A 21,827-nucleotide genomic window follows, 5' to 3' on the forward strand; every position below is an offset into this window, starting at 1 on the left:
CTTGCTGTTGTTTTATGAAACTGTTAAATTTGTCACAGCTAAATTTTATTCAAGCTAATATTGTAAATGTCTGTTATAATGTATTTTTGGAACATAAAAAATATTGCCTGAAGAGAAATGATTCCGCGCAAATAAAAAACGTTGTTTTGGAAACAAGAACATTGATCTTATCATCGTGGAACATTATGATGACAAACAAGTGACGAAAAACAGGTCCACAGCAAACAAACATTCGCACCAAGGTAAATTCCGTCTTCAAATCACAAAAACACCCTTTTCCCCTTTTGCGATTTTCTCAACAACAACAATATATTAGTGACACGTCATAGCGTTCGCAGGGGATTTCATCTTTCGTAATCACTATACTGACGCGGTCTGTTGGCCTTGATGACGTCGCGCGGTGAGAGAAAGTCGGCTTTGATCGGAAGAGAAGTGAATCTTGAACGTCGCGATGCGAATTCGAAGGACGCTAAATTTAACGCCTGGCGTGTGCATGCTGCAACAGCAAGTTGGCCATGAGGTTCTGATTGTCTGTGCGCCATGCGTTAGATTGGCTTAGACTGACGCTTGAACACATTCGCCCGCGGCAAAATAAAGTTTTGTCTGTCGAAAAGATTACTTCATTTAATCGGCATAAGGAAGATCGGTGATTACAAAGCCGTTCGACCGGGCGAAATCGCTGGTTCTATACACTACGGGCTGTTACAGTGAAAACTAGCATTCAAATGCAATTCAATCCCGGATGGTGAGCTTTCAATCCGCGATGTTTCGATACTGATAAGTTTGATTGCAACCCGGAGAACGCGAAGAAAATGTTTCAATGCAAATCACAGCGACAATAAGAAAATTGGCCAGCGGGTTAAAGAGAAACATTGTCCCAAGGTTCTGATCGCCTCTAATGTCAGGTTAAGCGTTTCGGTCATTTGCATATTTGGAAACATCGACACTTACAGCACAGCGTTACAACGACACAAGTTTCAGTCATATGAAAAGGTGATTTGGTCTAGTGGTGACCAAACCCTAATTGGTCCTATAACGTGACGCAATGACTTATTTCTAGTTTCATTGGCTATAAACAGATCACACTATATGAGACATAGGACTCATACATAGCTTTGTAGTGCTAAGAAAGGCGTGGTTAAAAATATATCCAAGTCGAGAGCCGGAAATATACTTTGACAAGTCTCTTCCGTTTAGCTCTATCCCACATTAGCAGCCAATACACGTTGCGTTTGGCGCGTCACTTCCGGCTGACGTCACGCAAGGCGCTGGTATCACGATGGATGGACCATTGGCACGCGTCGCTTTGTAAACGTGAAATGCCATCTGTTCTCTAGTAATAGGATTTCAATGGAACGACGTGAAACCATGTTAAGTGAGAAGTTTATTTCCGGCAAAAGTTGCAGCAACCAAATTTTTTTTATCAGATATTAAATTGAATTTTTACCAGCCCTCCAAGTCGCTATTTTATTCACATAAAATAAGATTGCTGTAAGCCAGGAAGTTTATCTAATAAAAAACATTTATGTGAACAAGTGAGCATGTATTTTTTATATTGCAGTTTGTAACGAAATTGTGTTGCCGACAAATTATCTTATGAGCGGCGTACTGTAGTTGGAAATTAAAACGTTTTTGGCAACGTCCTTTCGGTTTCATGAACACCAAAATATCCACATGGAAACACGCTTGCGGCTGTTGCGTTTTTCAGACGTTTGCTGGTGAAATTAAGGCCAAAAAATGATGCTTTTTGATGCCTTGGTTTTGGACATTATAACTAAGAAACACAAGATAGTTTTATTGAAGATTTTCTCAAATCTTGTTTTAACCACATAATTTAGTGATTTATTTACAGCGACCAAACAGTAGTTCTATTTTTTCCAAATGCGTTTACATCGCCATGATTTAATCTAAGTTTTTGAGGCAATGTTTACAACCCATCCTTGAGAAATCTTGAAGCGCAACCGCAATGTATGAGTGGATTTGGCGGATTCTTAAACAAAACCCTGTCGTTGTCGTTTATTTGTGCAAATCTTTAGGCGCGTCAAACCGAATCGAGAAAATCAAACCAAATTGACCTGGTAAATTTGGGATGGGGCGAGACAAGCAGACAACAAACACATTTTTAAACACGCGATATTACCATGTGGACCAGATCGCCCCTTTGGCTATTTGGCGATTTTATCCTACCTTTATTGTTTGCGGATATCCGCTACGAGCTATCCAGACCAAAAGATCGATTTGACAATTAATGATACTAATGTGCAGGAAAATCGTTAACGTGGCGCAATAAATCATATCAAGCTTTTGCTGTCAGCTAAACTAGGATACCCGAACGATCTTGTGGAAAAATTGATTAAAACTTGTACCGTTTTGCCTTTCTGTGCCTTTCTTGTTGTATTTTTAGATCAAACTGCAATATAACGGCTAAAATAATTATCATCCACGGGCATCGAAATTTAAAACAACAAAATAGCCCACATTAGTTTTGGAGCAATCGGCGAAATTGTTTGATAAACAAGTGATGCTTAGGCTACATTGTGCTGTCGCATTAGCCATGCTTTCTGAGCCCCTGTTTTGAAAACATATTATGTACTGTTAATCTAATTTCGATGTGCTTTATATATTTAAAAACGGAATATGGACACAACTCGGTAACCCGCTGCGTTTAAAATTATACAACCAGCAACAAGCTTTTGTCCGTTTTTAAACTGCTGCATATGCTACCAACCGTCTATCTTTATGATTTATCACAGTCATATTTTCCGATCGATATTTGTGAAGATTAACATTGCTTAAACTCTACATCGTGCTGACTGGAATCAATTTTTACAAGACAAAGCATATGCTACTTGACACTTGAAATGCCTTTACAGCCACCTAGCGGTGACTTTAGTTTTGAACACGATTTGCTAAAAGTCGCTGTTTCGTAAATAGTCATGCATGAGCGATTCACACAACAGGTTGTAGTTGCAGCATATGAGAAGGCGTTTGGCAACGTGGTTTGTAGTTATTGTTAAAAGTATCTGTTTCACTTTTTAGTTGTTGTAATGTGGTATGTTTGTACGTTTTGTTTACAAGCTGCGTTCTTCCACCCAGCAACATCCGTTTATAAGATAGAAAAATATTGTTATGCAAGGCGGTCACGTATAAAACTGCGGGCCCACTTGGATTACTTGGCCCGCTTGGCCCAGCACTTGGCTCGCTTCATGCAATTAAAAAACTGTGGGCCCGCTTGGCACGCTTCTCGCAAGTATCAAAACTGCGGGCCTGCCTCTCGCAGGGAAAAACCGCGGGCCCACTATATCTAAATCTAATGCTTGTCGCGGCTCTTGCAAGGAAAAACTGCGGGCCCACTATATCCAGTGCTTGTCGCGTCTCTCGCAGGGAAAAACCACAGGCCCATTATATCCAGTACTTGTCGCGTCTCGCGCAAATACAAAAACTGTGGGCCTGCAGTTTTTTCTATTGCATGGGGCATGCCAAGTGCTGGGCCTACTTGGCCCGCACTTTTAGATGTGACTCGATCAAAGGCACATTTTGGTTTTTAGTGTGTAGCATAGATTTTGAATTTTTTTGTATTGTTGCAACAGGGCATCTAACGCTTAGTTTTTCTTCAAATAAAAAGAAAGCTGGTCTTGTAAATTTATGTCTGAAGAATGCCATCCGGGGTTGAAACATGGGTTAACGACCAACTTCATGAAATTTTGGGTCTGAGTGAAAAGGTATGTTTATATTGTGGGTAAAATGTTTTTATAAGCAATAACTTTTACATATACATGTCAGCATGTGGCCCAATTTCTGATTGGATTATGTGAGAAGAGCGACAGCAGTGATGAATTTGTTCGTCGTTTACGAAGCACTGGTGCTGTGGAAGTGAACCCAAAGATTGTGAGCTTTGCTTCGGAACTCTTTGCAAGGGTAAGTGAATATGTTTAACATTTTTACTGTCTTGTTGTGTTGGTGCAATTGTGACATATAGTGTGGATAAATTGCTTTTATTTGTGGATGATATTTGGGAATATTATTTTGTGTACATGTATAAAAACTTATTATTATCCTCCTTCAGGGAAGGGGACTCATATTGTTTTTGTCCGTATTTTTTTTTTCTTTTTTCTGTCTAACGCTGGTTTGTTATACGCATTTGGTAAAGAAAGAATGCTTCAAATTTGTTTAAATTTTGTCAGATGTTAGTTATTAACCAAAATTTGATCCTCCTGAAGTTTGACCCTGAATGACCCAGGGGTTCACCCACAGGCCCCCGAAACGTAAATGTGTCTAATGCTCGTTTGGTCAAGAAAGACACTGTAGGCAGAAGTACCAAGAGAGTAACTCACTGGTTTACGATAGCAGGAGGGCTCAGCTTGACGTTGGACAGACGTTTTACAAGACGTCATTTTGGTGATCAGAAATCAGCTGTTTTGCACAGCAATGCTATTTCGTTTTATTAAGTTATCACTCACTTTTTCAGTTTTGGCAAAGGTTTCACACCTATGACATGATTTAAACCTAATAAGCATGCTTCGGTTTCGTATATGTCAAGCAAAACTTGTTAATCAAAATAAAGTTGAAAAAATAAACTTGACATTTTTGCAAGATAAATGTGTTTTTTTAAATGCTTGTTGTCAGGTCGGCCGCCGCATGACCACAGGTTACTTAAGGTCAACTAGTAGGTATTACTAACACAGTTCAGAACTTTCTTTCGTCACAACGTAGCGTTTTTTTTGCAATAAATTTAGGAATCAACACTCAAGGCATGTATAAATTAGGTTAAAAGGTGTTGTTGAACAGTAAGGACGGCATGCTATTGAAAACGGTGTCGATAGGCCAAACAGTCGTTTGGCGTGTGCACCCTGAGAGGTTACTACAGGTCAATGGTTTTGCGAAACAAAGTCAAATGAAAAACAATTTGTTATGTGTACACTTGTAGCAAATTGCTTTTTAATCTAGTGTCTGTAACACAACTGTTACAGCTTTCTAGAAAAAAATTTGTTTAAAACCCGACCTTGGACGACAATATCTGGGTCAAAGCAAGAGATTAAATTAAAGTATTTGTTTCATTCTTTTTTAATGTTTTTGTAATTATAGGACAATAATAGTGCAAAAAGAATACGAACAAAAAATTTTTATTGTTGGGTTAATGTTTTCTAAAAATTTGTCCTTAAAAATCTAAAATTCACCGCAACATTTATTTACCGTAAATCCGCACAAACACGCGTGTGGGGACCCATTAGTTTTTGTTTACAAAAACAATCATATGTGTAGATCAAATGATGTGTATAGTAAATTGGTAAATATCAGATAGAATATATAAAATGAAGTATATCAGAAAGCCACCCTTCTAGTTTTGTTATTTATTTTTAAGTGTATTTATTACTTTCTGTAGTTTCATTGTAAATTGTGAACTGCATTTGTGTGAAAACTGTGTCAATAGACATGCCAGTTAATCGCATAATCCGTTTAATGACACAGGGATTGTGAAACCATAATACCAATTTCATTTAATCGCATAATTCAGTTAATTGCCTAACTTTCCTGTTAAATTGTTATGTCATCAATAGGTTTCTCTGTAATACATTTATGACTGCTTGGATTTGTAAGATAAACTACAGGGTTTGAACTGATTTCCTATTCTGTTACAGGTCCCTCATAGAAAAAAGGCAATCACATCTAGCAAGTTGGCAGAACAGAGAGCTGTAGCCTTGCAAACTAAAACAAAATCATATGCACTGGTTTCATCCGATGAAGATGATGACCCTGCACCTGTCATTGTGCCAAAGAAACGCAGTAAAGGTACAAAAAAAATACTGTTATGTGTAAGTGAACACCGAAATTTTGACATTGCTGTGTACAATATTGCAGAACAAAGCAAGAAGAAACCAGCTCCAAGACATATAAGAAAAAGGACCAAATCACAAGAGTCATCATCTGATGATGAAACTGTTGTTGCGAAGAAAAAGGGTTATTCTGGAAAAAATGAGGAACAGGTTAGGGACAGTCGTTGCTTTTTTGCACACAATTGTATCATATCTAGGCCCATTGCCTAAAATGTGGTTTTAGTGTAGCTGGTAGCTGGCATGTAAAATGGTGACCTGTCTTTAGTATTTATAAACTTTACCAACACTGCTTGATGCTCTTTACAATGTATTTAATTCCTGTCATAGAAATCATCATCTGAAGACGAATGGGACAAAGAGGAAAAGAATCGCCAAAAGGATTTGACAGAAAGAGATGAATTTGCAAAACGGATGAGAGAAAAAGATGAAGCTAAAACAAGAAAAATTGTTGATGCTAAATCGGTATGATTGGGCTGTTTTTGTCCAGTAAAAAATTATAAATCTTGTGTATTTTTTGGGGGCATATGTACCTTTTGGGGTTTCTTTCATAATGTGACATGCAAAAGGGTTTATCATTAACTAGTATTTATTGAGTTATTGTTGACCTTGTAAAGGTGAAACAAGCCGAAGAAGATGAACAGCTTACAATTGATGAACTGCGAAAAAAGTCCCGAAGAGACTATTTAAAGATGCGAGAGGAGGTAAAGATGCAAGAGTTGGTTGATGACATTAAAGATGAAGAATACTTGTTTGCTGGTTGGTTGAAAACTTCTAAATGCAACATTTTGGTTTGACACAAGGTGACCTCTGTCGTTTTTTAAATTAGGAGAAGCACTGACTTCTAGAGAAAAGCGTGATTTGGAATACAAAAGAGCTGTGAAGACTGCTGCAGAAAGTTACAGGGAAATATCACAAAAAGATAAACGTGGAAGGTATGACCATGGTGTTGTCAACTGAAATCAGTTAAATGTTTGTTATGGGCCATTACCAACTAGATTACTGCCTTTTGAATGTTACTTATGTATTTGCAATATATAAACCTTATTTTTATGATTTCTCAGATACTATCTTCCAGAAGAAAAACGCAGAAAAGATATTCCTGATGAATATGATGAAGTGGACACTAATGCGGATGGTAAAATACTTATTTTGCTATCATAAAAACTTCTTTGTACTTACACTTGACTTGTGACTCTCAACATATGTCCCAGCACCAATATATATTGTCGTTTGTATAATAAAGGGGATGATGGAGAATAATTTAGCAACTGGGGCATGCTAAGATAAAATTGGATGTTTTTGAGTATGAATTTGGTCATAAATCCAATCCAGTCATAAATCCGTCCAATGTAAGTATTTGTTTCCATAGTATCAGCAAGTTCTAACATAAAACCAAATTTTGATGAACTAATCAGCCTCAACCACTGTGTTTGTGTTGTTTGTAAAATTTGTTAGTTTTATGTATCAAGGTGGGCGTATATAAACTACTGAGATACCTTGGAGTCGGTATAGAAAAAATGTTGAGAAACACTGTATGCACAAAACCACATGCAATTTTTCAAAAACTCTAGATACATTTAAATGTTGCTGTTTCAAATCACATTTTCGTTACCAGGTTTCCATACCAATGTTGAACATCAGAGATGGGAGCAGACTCGACTCAATGCTGCAGTGACACATTATGGTGCCAAGGATGCTCGGAAGAAGGCAGATCAATATGAGTTGTTAACAGAAGATGACATGATTGAATTTGTTCAAGCTGCCACGAGGAAAGGAACAATGGATGATAAAGGTTTAGATTTGTTTTAAGATTTTAAGACACTGCATGACTTGCTGGTTGCAAAATTTTTGTTGTACACATTTATACATTTTTATAGAAATGGAGTCAGCACAAATGAGTGAAAAAGATAAGAAGATGCAGTCTATAAAGGAAGTACGAGAGTCTCTGCCCATCTATGCTTACCGCCAAGATCTTCTCAATGCAATTGAAGAACATCAGGTTCAGATAATAACAACAAATATTTTAGCAGAAAGTAAATGGTAATTGGAAATAATAATGTTGAGGACTTGCAGTTAAAATTAATTCCCTTCTTATTTTTTAAGTTGGAAACATAAAACTAACAGAGAATAGGAAAGTAAAGTGAACTGTATTCGGAAATGTTTGTTTGTTGCAGGTTATTATTATTGAGGGTGAGACCGGAAGTGGAAAAACAACACAAATTCCTCAATACCTTTATGAATCCGGTTACTGTAAAGGGGAATTCAAAGTTGGATGTACACAGGTAACTTTTTGGCATGGCTCTCACTAAATATCAACTGCCACCAACATGAATTCTTAGTTGTTGGCAACTTTAAGACAAAATTGTTTGTTTATTTTATCAAAAAAATTGGTAATGATCTTTCTAAATTATGTTATTGTCCGAAGCAAAATGTGATAAAAATAACTTTAATTTACACAGAATAAACAATTTTTTACAATTAGGGGTACTAAATGGGTTATGACATTTATTTATGACATCAAGGGTTTTAAGTATTTTTGGTTGTGTTTGACAAGGCATTTAATCTGACCAAATGCTTGGGGACTCAGACTATGTCCGCTGGTCTAAACTCTTGAAAAGTAAGGTTAACACTTGCTTTATGGCAGCCTCGTCGTGTAGCTGCCATGTCTGTGGCCTCCCGTGTAGCTGAGGAGCTTGGTGTAAAAGTGGGAGCAGAATCAGGTTACAGTATTCGGTTTGAAGATTGTACAAGCGAAAGGACGAAGATCAAGTACATGACGGATGGAATGCTTTTGAGAGAGTTTCTGACGGAACCAGACCTAAAAACATACAGTGTTATTATGATTGGTAAGCAGTAACCACTAATCCTGTTTAACATTTTTTAAATTGTTCCACAGTAATATTTTTTATCAAATTAAATTGCCACTTGATTTAAAATAGAACGTTAAACATTTAACATGGTTTCATAAACAAAACAAATTTTTTCACTAACCTTGAAAAGTTGTGTAATCATAAGTATTAGGGCAATTGTCCACTGTTGTTTACAGTCATTTAACGTTTGATGTTTATAAATAAGGCAACCGGACTTTTTTGTTTTTTGACAGATGAAGCTCATGAACGGACACTTCATACCGATATATTGTTTGGTTTAATGAAAGATATCGCCAGATTTCGACCAGACTTAAAACTCCTTATTAGCAGTGCTACACTTGATGCTGAAAAATTTTCTACTTTTTTTGATGACGCCCCCATTTTCAGAATCCCTGGTCGAAGATTTCCAGTGGACATCTATTACACCAAGGTAACATTGACTTTTTTGCATTTTTGTTTTGAATTCAAAAACCAAGAATTTCAATTGTGCGTCGTCAAGTGCAGGTTGGCTAATTTTTTTACTGCTGGACGGATAAGTCCGGCATATCATGTATCGTTAGTAGATAAAAAATAATTAGAAATATTCATTCACTATGATGCTGACTTAGTAAAAGCCACAAAAAACCTTCAAAACATTTTTGCCGCTAAAGGCTAAAAGTATGCCCGCCTATGGGTGTTGGTAATTATAACAACCTGATCGAGTTTTTTGCCACCAGCCTTCAATGCATTTTCCGCAATATCTGATAACAAAGCCGTCGCCGAAACCAGTATTTCGTGGTGCATTGTGCCCCAAACTGCATGTCGAATGAAACAAATGCGCAGACGCACAACATATCGTTTTAAAACCTGTTATTTCACGTAATTTCAAATTTTATATGGTTGAAAAAACGTAATTTCAAACGTAAACGTCGAACATTTACCACTGTAACCACACTAATAATGATTTATATATGAGTGTGCCGTGTTTTCTCGTATGCAATGATCGCTCCAATGCTGATCCCAGTTGTGAATTTATGTTCATTCAACTGGTTACTGGTTAATCTGGCGATCCCCAAGTACGGGTCACAAAAAGGCTCCAGTCGTTGTTTCGATTCCAACCGCAGGCTAGATTTTCCTGGCCTAAGCCTTGCCATATGGGAATGCTTGGTAACCGGCTGATTCGATATAGCGCCTTTAATAGCGCCCTGTACTATGACACACGAATGATAGATACTTTTTTCATACAAGCGCTGTTCGGGAGCAAAATAATGCATAATTACCAACACAATTTTAGTCGACCATGCTGGTGCTCGTTTCCCATCCAAAACAACGTTTTTTTGCTAAAATTTTATACGTATAACATCCCATGAGATCCACGCATGCATGTCTTGTGCATTCCAGGCTCCAGAGGCCGACTACCTTGACGCTTGTGTGGTGTCAGTGTTTCAAATCCACCTTACACAGCCGATTGGTGACATTCTCATATTCCTCACTGGTCAGGAAGAAATTGAAACATGCTGTGAAATGATGCAGGTAGAAACAATATGTTAATTTGTTTTAATGGTATTTATGCATATAGTGCTGCTAACTGCTGAGTTTAGGGCATTTTTACGGTACTTTTCATTTTACAGGAAAAAGCAAGAGGTCTTGGTTCCAGGATTCGGGAGCTGATAGTTTTACCGATTTATGCCAACTTGCCTTCAGATATGCAGTCCAAGATATTTGAGCCAACTCCACCCAATGCCAGAAAAGTATAAAAAACTACATTTGACCGGTCTTGCCAACCGAGCGATACGTTTATTTTAGAATAAATAGAGCAGGGGTTCCCAACTGGGGGTACGAGATTCAACATCAAGGGGTACGAAGATGCTTGGGCCACAGCCACTGGCGTAGAGTACGGGAGTGCGGGGGTGCCGCGCACCCCCGGCCTTGACCTTTGTATAACGTCAAAATCGCATCCTTGTTCAAGTTACGTCGGTTTTAGAACGTGTTTCCAGCTAAACAAATGCGCCCGCACTCATGTAATTGATCGAACAGACGTCGGTCGAAACGTAACAATTGTAATTGTTTCGCAATAAACGGGCATTTTAATGCAACATAAACATGACATAGAAGTTAACGTTTTAGTATTATTTGTCGCAATAACTTTCTGCAATAAAAAATAACTGGGAAAATAGTCAATGAATTGATTCCTAAGCGTGTTTAATGTCCGTTTGCAAAGCACTGCAACGGTCTAAACTTGATCCAAGGTGGCCTAAGTTTAGGCGTCAGCAATACATAGTCGGCTATATTTAAAACGTGAATTGCTTTTACTTTTATTTTCCGCGTAACTAAATCGTTGTTAAAATTGCTGATTCAGCAAATCGACCTTTCGTTCCATCAGACGTTATCAGACGCATAGCAAACGTTCCAATCGAACACAAACAAATAGTGTCAAGTGACTATTTGCAAATTAATTTGATGGAAACTACAGGCTAAAGTAAGTAAAAGGTGGTATTTGGTCCTATACGGGTACAAATACTGCACATGGCATATAGGCATCGGCGTCAATTATCAAAAGTCGCACCCCCGGTATTTTTTAAAACTCTACCCCTATGGCCACAGCGCAGCTTTTAAAACAGATTTCACAGCACAGTTTTATTTTGGAATTGTAAATGATATTATGCCATTACGGTCTTTGCTTTTAAAAAACAATTAACTACAAATAATTGTTGTTATTTAGTATGAAGCCTCATTGTCTCATAACAATGCATTTTTACTTGCTGCCAGCAATAAACAACAAAGCACACAGTTAGGAAGAAAATGCACAGATAAAGGAGGCATTCAATGTTGTCGTGCTGTAAATTTGCTACAAACGGTTAATTTATTGTTTGTGATTTTTGCATTTTTTGTGTTTACCGTTTAATAGAGCTAAAAAAGCTAATTAATTTAGCAATATATATCTGAAAAATTCCATCAGATTTTTTTGGGGGTACGAAGAATGCTCTGACCTGACAAAGGGGTACGAGTAGCAGAAAAGGTTGGGAACCCCTGAAATAGAGTCTAAATAAATAGATAAATAAAGAATATATAGATTTATGCTATCTTTTTTTGACTTCCAGGTTATTGTGGCAACCAACATCGCTGAAACGTCTTTGACGATAGACGGGATTGTATATGTAATCGATCCAGGCTTCTGTAAACAGAAAAGTTACAATGCCAGAACTGGAATGGAATCGCTTATCGTTGTACCCTGTTCGAAAGTAGGTTAACTGTAGCAATACACTGTATAACATTGTTGTTCAAATTAGAAACCTATCACAGCTGAAACTTACAGCACACTCAAATCAGAGTGTCGATATCTTTATGAAAACAAATAGAAACCTATTCTTTGTGTGTCAGACTGATCTCGCTAAACATGGTAACACATGTTGTGAAAGCAAAAATTTGACGTTGTATTTCCAAGTTGTTAAAATGGCGTTCATCGATTTTTTTGTATGGATCTTTTTAACCAACATTATTAACATAGCAAAACGCCAATCAACGGACAGGGAGGGCAGGACGTGTTGGTCCTGGAAAATGCTTTCGCCTTTACACAGCATGGGCTTATATGCATGAACTCGAAGACGCCACTGTTCCCGAAATTCAACGAACGAATCTCGCTAATGTGGTGCTAATGCTGAAGAGGTGAGGTATTTTTACTACCAACTAACTGACGTACTAAATTATGAGTTTAAGTTGGTACTCCCCAGTCGGTCCAAATCAGAAACAAAGATTTTCAGTTAAAAATAGTATGACTGACGGTAAGGTTTGAACATACAGCCACGGAGGACTGTAAGACTAACCGGTCTTTTTGGGACTGGTTTGGATTTGACTTAATACTCGGTCACAATTTCGTCGCACTTAGGCATATCCTATTCGTTTTTTGTATAAATTAAAGGCGTTCGTGCCTCTACGTATACATGTACTGTATATAATACTTTGGTATAACCGTTGTGTTGTATTAAATTTTTATAGGTTGTAACAAAACACGGTATTTTTGTATTTTTACCAAATTTGTGCTGTTACTGTTAGAAACAAATTACGTGATCACCTAATTTGTTTGAACAGTCTTGGTATCAATGATCTCATTCATTTCGATTTCATGGATCCTCCTCCACACGAAACTCTTGTTCTGGCACTCGAACAACTCTACGCTTTGGGTGCTTTGAATCATCTCGGTGAACTTACAAAGCTTGGACGACGAATGGCTGAGTTTCCTGCTGACCCAATGCTATCAAAAACCATTTTGGCATCTGAAAAGTAGGTTTCCTCCTAATTTAATAATGATACTGAAAATATCTGGTAATAAATTTTGCAGTAACCTGGTATTGTTGGACTGAATGTTGACATGTTTTTTGTCAAAGCTTTAAATTGTTTAATATTGTAATGTACTCTGTTCCAAACACTAAAGTACGTAAATCAATTGACGAAACTTAACCTACTGCTTTGTAAAATGCAATCTAAATGCCAACAACATACCGCTGTAAAATTAAAGTCTGTAACGAATCCAAAACCGAGTCTACTTTTGATAGTTTTTTGCAACTTTTTTTAAACACAACTATTCCGATCTTAACTTTCGTCGTTTTGTCTTTTTCGTGCAGATACAAATGTTCTGATGAGATTCTCACCATCGTAGCAATGCTTTCAGTGAATAGTGCAATCTTTTATCGACCCAAGGACAAAATGGTTCACGCTGATAATGCCAGAATGAATTTCTTTCTTCCTGGCGGTGACCATCTAACACTCATGAACGTCTACAACCAGGTAATCCACTACCAGTGGTTTTACCGTAGTTGGCACAACTTTCATTCAGTGTTTAATTTGCGCAACCTAAAACAATATTGGCACCGACGTTTTTTACTTTTTTTAAGCAATGAAAAATTACGTAAACAATTCGCGGGTTTTCAAAATCTTGATAGGAATTTAGCAAGCGATTGTATTTATTCAAAATATTAAACCTTTTTTATCCATCATAAACCTGCAAACACAATATGCTTGGTCGGTTGGTACACATGGTTTAAACAAAGATATTTTAAAATTAAATTGGGCAATAGCCCCAAAACGAATAGTCAAAACCTTTTGTAGACTACAAAAAGTGAACCACAAGCTGCCGTGATTCAGACAAATAACTTTCCTTTCGTTGTTTCCAGTGGGCTGGTACAGACTTTTCAATCCAATGGTGTTTTGAAAACTTTATCCAACATCGATCTATGAAGCGAGCCCGAGATGTGAGAGATCAACTTGCAGGTTTAATGGAAAGAGTTGAAATCGAACCTTCGTCCAATCCCGGAGACACAGTGGCCATTCGAAAGGTACGGGTTAAAACCAGGGCATTGGACTTTTCGGCCTAAGTCCCAATTTAACTTCATTGCATAAGTCGAAGTCCGACGATAAATTTAAAGCACTAATCAGGGAATCGGCCACTCCATAGCTGTTAACCCAAAATAAACCAGAGTAAAGGAACGTATGTAATTTTAAGACTTTCTTTTTTTACCAAATTAAAACATTTCCAGATTTGTGATTACAAAAACCAAACGAAATCAAACCAGACTTGAACTTGCATGTACTATTTTTGTGAAATATCAGCATTTGACAGTTTGATGTGGTTACATTACCTTTTTTTGTCCAATGCCAGGCGATCACGGCAGGTTTCTTTTACCACACTGCAAGACTGACCAAGTCGGGCTACCGAACTGTAAAACAACATCAAACTGTGCACATCCATCCTAACAGTAGCGTGTTTGAAGAACAACCAAGGTGGCTGGTCTACCATGAGCTAGTGTTTACTACCAAGGAGTTTATGCGGTAAGTGGAAAAAAAAAAGTTTGTCTATTTGTTATTGCAAATTAGATTCCGAATATTGAAAAAAAACCTTAAACCCGTTTGCTGGAAGGCTTTCAATATACAACTCTTAGTGATCACAAGCAAGGTAACGAAATACACCGTGTATTACTTAAAAACATAAGCACACATAAAACGTGTTTCTGTACAAGGCACAGTGAGAATACATAAACATAGTTCTTTATCAAGCCGAACCTTTTCTATTTCAGACAAGTAATTGAGATAGAGAGCGGTTGGCTTCTGGAGGTCGCACCGCATTATTACAAAAACAAGGAAATTGAACAAGAAACACGAAAAATGCCACGAAAACAGGGCAAAGCGGCCGAAGAACTCGGCTGAACTTATCAATTTGCGTTCTGCTGTACGATAGCGGGAAGCTTATCAAGTTTCTGCAAAGCGTTGGGCGTAAGTTTTCCCACAGTTACGGACGGCTTGAGGCCAACGCGAGTCGTCTGGGACAGGTGGGCCACTTTACTGGCAAATGTAGCCTGTTTTGATGCAAGTTTTCGGGGTCGAGGCACCAATCCAAGGTCACCCAGATTGTAGTGGGGAAACTCCTTAGCTGGAATCTGACTGGTGTCCGTCTTTGCCACGTCTTTGACCATCGAGAGCGGAGCCATCAGCGTCTATGGCAAATTATTCATAATTGTACAAGCTGTTTTCGCTTTTCAATAAAAGTCTATTATCTCTATGTGTGTCAATTACAAATTTCAACTCGAAAGAATTTTCCTTAATTTGTAGCATATATAACTCGTTTGAACCATAGGGTTGGAAAACCTGCGGCCCGCTTGACTATCCAATGTGGCCGTGACATTTAAAACTTAGTTGACATAACACATTTTTAAAACTTCGGTACTTCCGTGCGAAATTTGATAAACATTTTTTAGCCCCGTTCGTAATGTTGTGCAATTCATGCGGCCTGCAACGCTAAATATGTTACAACTACTGATTGAAACTTTTTTACAACTTAAAATAACGCACCCAGGTATATACGTTTATGTATGCGATACTTTTTAATGTAGTCGGGTACTTGCTATAAACTCGATTTATAACCAGTTTTATGCGATACGTGGTATACATTCGGTCTATCCCCATGCAATACGTTGTTTTAAAAAGCCCACAACACGAGTTGAGGCAAACCGAATGTTGTGGTAATTCTGTTTCCATGATGCCAAACCAAGCAGTCTTACCTTTGGTGGTTGTTGGAAAAATTCTGCAGGTGGCGGAGCTTTACCCAGAAGCGCGGCTGAGTTCAGAATCAACAGCAATCTTTCGATCATTGTCTGTCGTCTCATTTTCGTGTCAATTTCATCCTCCGCTGTTTCCATGGACACCTGTATAGGTAGCGTTTACATGCATTCAAACCTCAATGCTGGTTGGATCTCATAAATTAATATGTTTGTTTTCAAAACCTCTTAATTGGCTATTTGTTTATTACTGATTTAATGACTAATATGAAAACAACAAAAATTGTATAATTTGTGCTACTATGATGGTTGTCAGTACTGGCGTAGAGTACGGGGGTGCGGGGGTGCGGCGCACTAAAATTCTTTGTGCCGCTAAGTCGGTTTATACGCGTTTTTGTTGCAAAAGCAAAGGCTTTTGTCGTTCTGTGATTGATCCAATAAACGACCGTTTCAACGCAATAATTCGTTTGTCTCGACGTAAACAATGACATCAGTAGAACGCAAGTCAGATGTAATTTAGCAAGGGTAGAAAAAGTTTTTTTTTTGCAATTTTCTTACTCAAATTACGATACAACCAACGCCATGAAGAGAGGAAGCAAAGATCAGGCTAGCATTGATATGTTTTTAAAGAAAAAACAAAAATCAGGGGAAGATGAGAAAAGGGCAGATACAAGTCAGCCTAATGCAGAAACAGCCGAAAGTTCTTCGATTGTTTCTACGACTCTGCTCACACAGCCCATGACCACTGACGCCGCCCGCGGTTACGTAAATGAATCAACCGGTGGCCGAAAGTTTCAAGAAAAATGGTCAAAAGAGTTTACATGGGTCCAATATGATCCTGAGAAAGATGCCATGACATGTAACGTGTGTTCGTGGGCTCTTGCAAATAACCGCGTTAAGCCAGGGGTTAAAAGTATTTTAGACGGCCAGGGAAAAAAGTGGATCGAGAGTTTCAATTCGTGGCGAAAAGGAATGTACGCTATACAGAAGCATAATGGGAGCAGCCATCACAACGAATGCCTCAGTGCTAAATTAAGTGAAGACGGAAGTCAGAACATGATTAATACGATTTGTCGCAAATCTGTAAAATCGAAAGAGGAGAATAGACGAGGATTGAAAGCAATATTTGATGCAGTTTTGTACTTGGCAAGACAAGGTCAATCACTGAGAGGGCACACTGAAGAAGAATCAAATTTTAAACAGCTGTTAAATTTTTGTTCTAAGTATAACCAGGGAATTAAGGGATGGATTAACAGGCCGAGTAAGTTTAAGTGGATTGGACCGGAAATTCAGAATGAAATTTTAAACCAAAGTTGTCACGAAATTTTGCGAAATTTGGTGAAAAAAATTCATAAATCGAAATGGTACAGTGTTATTGCTGATGAGACTGCCGACATTAGCAGAAAAGAACAGTTATCGATTTGTTTACGTCACGTTGATGATTCGCTCTTAGTGCACGAAGATTTCATCGGCTTTTACTCGGTGGAGACGACTACGGCTTTGAACATTTTTAACACCATACAGCAAGCGTTGTTGTCTTTAAACATAGACATACAGATGTGCAGAGGACAGTCTTATGATGGCGCAGCTAATATGAGAGGCCATAGAAGCGGGGTGCAGAAAAGATTCACAGAAATAAATCCCTTGGAAACATATGTGTATTGCGCTGGACACCAAATTTAGTTGTTCAGGAGTGCTTCAGCCAAAATCACCTCGCAGTTACAGCACTTGAAGTTCTGTCCTGTGTGGTTAACTTCATCAAGGGTTCTCCAAAACGTTTCTCAGATGTTTCTAAAATTTCCACGGAAAACCAAACTGCTTGGCCACTTTGTCCAACCAGATGGGTGCTTAGGCTTCCAGCTTTAAATGCGTTCATTGCCAGTTATGAAGACATATTAAATTGGTTGGAAGAAAAATCTACCGATGAAAATGATCGTGTGGCACGCGGAAAATGTCGGTCATACTTAGGATCATTGGAAAATTTCACCACCTATTTTATGCAACGCCTTTTTCAGGAATTGCTTTGCGTCATCAACCCAGTGCATGTACAAGTTCAAAGTCCCGGTATGACAGTGGGAAGGTGTAAAATATTAACTGAAAATACAGTTGATACTTTGACCACAAAATCTAATATTTCTGAGGCAAGAAGTTTTTTTTCACTCCATTCAACAAGAAGCAGCCTCGCTTAAATTGCAACTACCAACCATTCCAAGAAGCCGAATTTCGTCTGAATCTGATGTCGATATTTATTTTCCGCAAATTTACATCCATACTTATTCAGCCGCAGTGACTAGTTTAAAGGACAGATTCACAAAAGGGGCACTTTCCGATGCCGCTTATTTGGAACGCATGGTTACCTGCAACTCTGGTTTGACAGAACAACAAATTTTAAATAAATTCCCGGACATTGATGCTTCACAATATATTCGGGAAACTGGAAACTTAAAGGCGTTCTTGCAAAGAAAAAACATCATGGAAATAACCCCAGAAAAAACCTGCACATATTTCGTGAGAACGACACACTTCAAATTATGCTGCCAAACATCACGATCTTAATTAGACTCTACTTGTCTTTGCCGTGCACATCCTGTGAAGCTGAACGTTCGTTTAGCACACTTCGGAGGGTCAAAACTTATCTCAGATCAACGATGACGCAACAAAGGCTAAATCACATGTGTGTGTGCTGAACGTGCACAAGGAAGAAGTCGACCTTCTGGATCGAGAAAAACTGATCACCGAATTTGTAGCAAAAACCGCTGTTCGCAAAAATACGTTTTGCTGTTAAGGTCGTCCCACGATTTCTTTCATGTTGTAGGTATTTGTTTGCGGTTACTTCTTCGGGTTTGTTTCTTTGCGGGTTTTTGGTGTTATTGTATTTTAATACGCAGATTTTCGTTAGTTATGTTCTGCGCTCTTTGGTTTTAAACGTATGTGCGCAAATGTTAATGACATAAACATATCAAGCTTAAAACGTTTGTGTTTTATGTGAAAAGTTGAGGTGTTAGTATATTTATAACACAACTTATTTGATTGTGTCTGCAATGCCGCATGTTATTACAGAATAAGGCTTGTACGTTTTAGGTACATGTGGCCTACATATACTACTTGAAGACGATAATCGGTGCGTAACAGTTTAGCTGGACAGATCCTACAAACATGCGTAGATAAACCAACATGGTAAAATTACCTAGCACACTTATAACTTTAACAGGCAGCTGCATGTACTGCAGCGTATCGCGTCGGAACTGTGACGTCACAGTTAGGATAAGGTCGCACCCCCGGTACTTGGTAAAACTCTACGCCTATGGTTGTCAGTCTTTAGAATATGCGTCAATGGAAGCTTGCTCTATTTAATACCTGTTGAAGAGTCATTGCTGCGGCAGCTAGGACATCTTCAAGTCTTTCTTTGCCACTGATAAGTGCATCACGTTCTTCTGTTGTTTTGCTTAAAGATTGCTTCGTACGGCTTAACTCCTCCTCCAACCTGCATAGCATAGTAATAAACTTTGTGTTTTGTCAGCAGTAGTTCGCATACAACTTTAGGGTCAATGTCTTCAACTTATTTGTCTTTTTTGTGAAAAATATCAATTTCTTGGCAAAAAAACGTGCAACTAATATAACTAACCTTTTTCTACAATTTTTTTTAATAGTGATGTATTTTTTTTCCATACCTTTCCAGTCTGTCAGTCACTTGTTCATTTTCCTGTCGAATCTGAGTTGATTCTTCCTCCAGCTGCATATATTCCTGCTCTCTTGACTCCAAGTCTTCTAGCTGAAGTTCCTGTTGCCGTGCTCTTGCAGTAATCATTTTTAGAACCTATCGTTAGAAGCTTGACAATGATTTTTCTAATTTACTCAAAACATTAATATGACATTATCGTACCTTAAGGTTGCTGTTGTTCTTTTTAGCTAGTTCCTCTTGGCTTGATTCCAGAAGCTCGATTTGCATTTTCTGCTTTTTTTCTTTTTCTCTCAAGTCATCATTTTCCTAGAACCAAAAATGTGAAGCCATGTTTTTAGCAAACAAACAATATGAAACTATTAGTTCAACATTCTATGAAATGAAATAAGTCACATTTTAATGTGGGAGTAAAAAAAAAAAAAAAAAAGTATTGATTGTTAAGTAAGGAGTTTTGGTAAGGATATATAAGATTTAAACATTAATGGTATTTTGTCCAATTGACAGTGGTTCACAAAGTTGCACTACACCTACAAACTTAGATGTGTTTCGTTGAGACCCAAGAGCATAACCTCTAAAATTCAAATTTGGATAAAAACGATTTTTTTATACCTGCACAAGCTCTTTAGTCTTTTCCGACATTTTTGCAAGCTGCGCATTAATAGAAACATTTTCTCGGATATTCCGCTTTGTTGTGTCAGCCATCTGTTTGTTGGAAACTTTACGAAACTCAGCTGCCACAGTGTTGACTCGAAGAACCATTTCTTTTTTTAATCTTGAGGTAAAGGTAATTATGTTTTTCTTTCATTATGGTGTACTTCAAAGCTCAAGATATTACCTGTCTTTATCTACAACAGCTTTTCTTTCCAGATTGTAAATCTTTTCCTTGTGGTCTTTATCCTGTTGTGACAACTGGTCTTTCATGTCATCAAATTTCTTCATTAAATCTTCTTTTTGTACCTTATTAAAGCCAAACATTTTTTGACTTAATATGTTATATTTACCATCACCGAAAAAAATTGTTTCGACTTTAATTTTTTTTATGCCCAGACTTTGAATACTAACCAGACATAGCAATTATATTCTTATTACGACGAACAATTATACCTTAAATTCTTCAAGTGATGCCAGCTTGCCACCAAGAATCATGTTTTCTGATGTAAGCTGATCCCGAACTTCCTGAAATTCCCTTTTTAATTGTGTAAGTTGACTTTCATAGGTCTCCTTTTCTGTATCTTTAGCCTGCAAGTTTTGTTTTTGTGGTTAATATGTGGCTAGAGTGAAAAGGTTGTAAAGAGGAGACTGGATTGTGAACTTTTCTCATTAAAATGCAGGTTGCCAGCTGCTGCTTCAAACTAAATAGACATTGTCGTTTCATTTGGTAGTTTTAAAGAAATTGAAAAAGTCACATTGGTTAGAATAATTGTTTTGCTGAATGGTTTTCTACTGTGTTGTTTTGTCCTAGGTTGGGGAGGAGACAAAAACATCTACACATCAATTTTCATTTTTAAGCCAACAGAACCACCAAAAAATCCAAATAGGCAAACTGTAATTACATGACTTCAGTCAAGACTAACTCAAATCCAGATATTAACGATGAAGTCTGATACAGGTTGAACTGAGTTGAAATGCTGACTGAGGCATGTCTTGGAAACTATGAAAGTATTGGTACCTGCTGCAAGCCAATGAGCTTGTCATTGAGGTCAGAAATTTCATCTTGGCGTTGTTCTAAAGACTTTTTCAAAAAGTCAACTATTTCTTTTCGATCCTGAACAAGTTGTTTGTGCTTTTCTTCATACTGGGCATTAGATATGCTGAGCTCATCACATTTTGTTTGATATCTGAAAAATAAATCACCAACAATGTTTATCAGACAGTTAACAATAATATACATGGTTAGGTAATGGTAAATAAACAATAGCTTATCTGCATGTTTAGCCAATAACTGAACAGTGCATTTTAAAACATGTTTATATAATGCACTTGGGAAACATTGTTATGGTCTGTGCAATTGTTCAGTGTGGAAAAGAAAAATTGATTCACATACCTTGAAAGCCTTTGTTCCAAATCCTTGACTTGTATTAGGAAAAACTCCTTACTCAGTTCATTCAACTCTTTTCCCTTTCCTGAACCTCCCCTATCCCCTGCAGTTGAACCATCATCATCCTTTGCACTTTTCTTTCCCTTTTTACCTTTCTTTCCACCCTTCTTTTTAGGCGGCATAGCTTAATTATTCTTTACATTCTGCGTAAAAGGTCAAAAGATGTTTAAAGATGCATTAACATCTCAAAAACAAGTCGTTTTGAGTTTGTCCACATACGCATTACCAAAAAAATATATTTGTGTGTTTTAAGGTTAACGAATAATTACTGTATTCACTGACATGTTTTCGCATCTATACAAAAATTGACATATT

The 21,827-nt window shown here is 37.6% G+C and overlaps 2 protein-coding genes across 2 annotated transcripts; one reads left to right on the forward strand and one right to left on the reverse strand.

Moving 5' to 3' along the window:
* The first annotated feature begins 3,563 nt into the window (after nucleotides 1-3,563).
* On the forward strand, nucleotides 3,564-15,236 carry LOC145204112 (pre-mRNA-splicing factor ATP-dependent RNA helicase DHX16-like). Its single transcript, XM_080076541.1, has 22 exons — nucleotides 3,564-3,722; nucleotides 3,784-3,918; nucleotides 5,640-5,790; nucleotides 5,860-5,984; nucleotides 6,162-6,296; nucleotides 6,449-6,590; nucleotides 6,661-6,766; nucleotides 6,896-6,969; nucleotides 7,450-7,626; nucleotides 7,712-7,833; nucleotides 8,009-8,116; nucleotides 8,479-8,680; nucleotides 8,938-9,134; nucleotides 10,085-10,216; nucleotides 10,315-10,434; nucleotides 11,785-11,925; nucleotides 12,192-12,349; nucleotides 12,773-12,964; nucleotides 13,306-13,468; nucleotides 13,855-14,016; nucleotides 14,340-14,509; nucleotides 14,755-15,236. Exons 1-22 carry the CDS (start codon nucleotides 3,657-3,659, stop codon nucleotides 14,882-14,884), a joined length of 3,108 nt encoding a protein of 1,035 aa, XP_079932667.1. The 5' UTR covers nucleotides 3,564-3,656; the 3' UTR covers nucleotides 14,885-15,236.
* On the reverse strand, nucleotides 14,890-21,660 carry LOC145204113 (cilia- and flagella-associated protein 157-like). Its single transcript, XM_080076542.1, has 10 exons — nucleotides 21,459-21,660; nucleotides 21,084-21,252; nucleotides 20,519-20,653; nucleotides 20,250-20,371; nucleotides 20,024-20,186; nucleotides 19,616-19,720; nucleotides 19,404-19,549; nucleotides 19,090-19,216; nucleotides 15,736-15,879; nucleotides 14,890-15,171 (listed from the first exon to the last, which is right to left on the reverse strand). Exons 1-10 carry the CDS (start codon nucleotides 21,632-21,634, stop codon nucleotides 14,890-14,892), a joined length of 1,569 nt encoding a protein of 522 aa, XP_079932668.1. The 5' UTR covers nucleotides 21,635-21,660.
* Between the last annotated feature and the right edge of the window lie 167 nt (nucleotides 21,661-21,827).

This window comes from Phallusia mammillata, chromosome 8 (genome assembly GCF_965637545.1).
Source record: "Phallusia mammillata chromosome 8, kaPhaMamm4.hap1.1, whole genome shotgun sequence".
Taxonomy (NCBI): Eukaryota; Metazoa; Chordata; class Ascidiacea; order Phlebobranchia; family Ascidiidae; genus Phallusia; species Phallusia mammillata.

Excerpts from the sequence above, each read along its gene's own strand:
- LOC145204112 (XM_080076541.1), top strand. The coding sequence starts at position 3,657 with ATGCCATCCGGGGTTGAAACATGGGTTAACGACCAACTTCATGAAATT. Across the intron at positions 6,591-6,660 it reads TGAAGAATACTTGTTTGCTG|GAGAAGCACTGACTTCTAGA; the intron begins GTTGGTTGAAAA and ends TTTTTAAATTAG. Across the intron at positions 12,350-12,772 it reads GTGGTGCTAATGCTGAAGAG|TCTTGGTATCAATGATCTCA; the intron begins GTGAGGTATTTT and ends TTGTTTGAACAG.
- LOC145204113 (XM_080076542.1), bottom strand. The coding sequence starts at position 21,634 with ATGCCGCCTAAAAAGAAGGGTGGAAAGAAAGGTAAAAAGGGAAAGAAA. Across the intron at positions 21,253-21,458 it reads TTGGAACAAAGGCTTTCAAG|ATATCAAACAAAATGTGATG; the intron begins GTATGTGAATCA and ends TTTATTTTTCAG. Across the intron at positions 19,721-20,023 it reads AGACTAAAGAGCTTGTGCAG|GAAAATGATGACTTGAGAGA; the intron begins GTATAAAAAAAT and ends TTTTGGTTCTAG.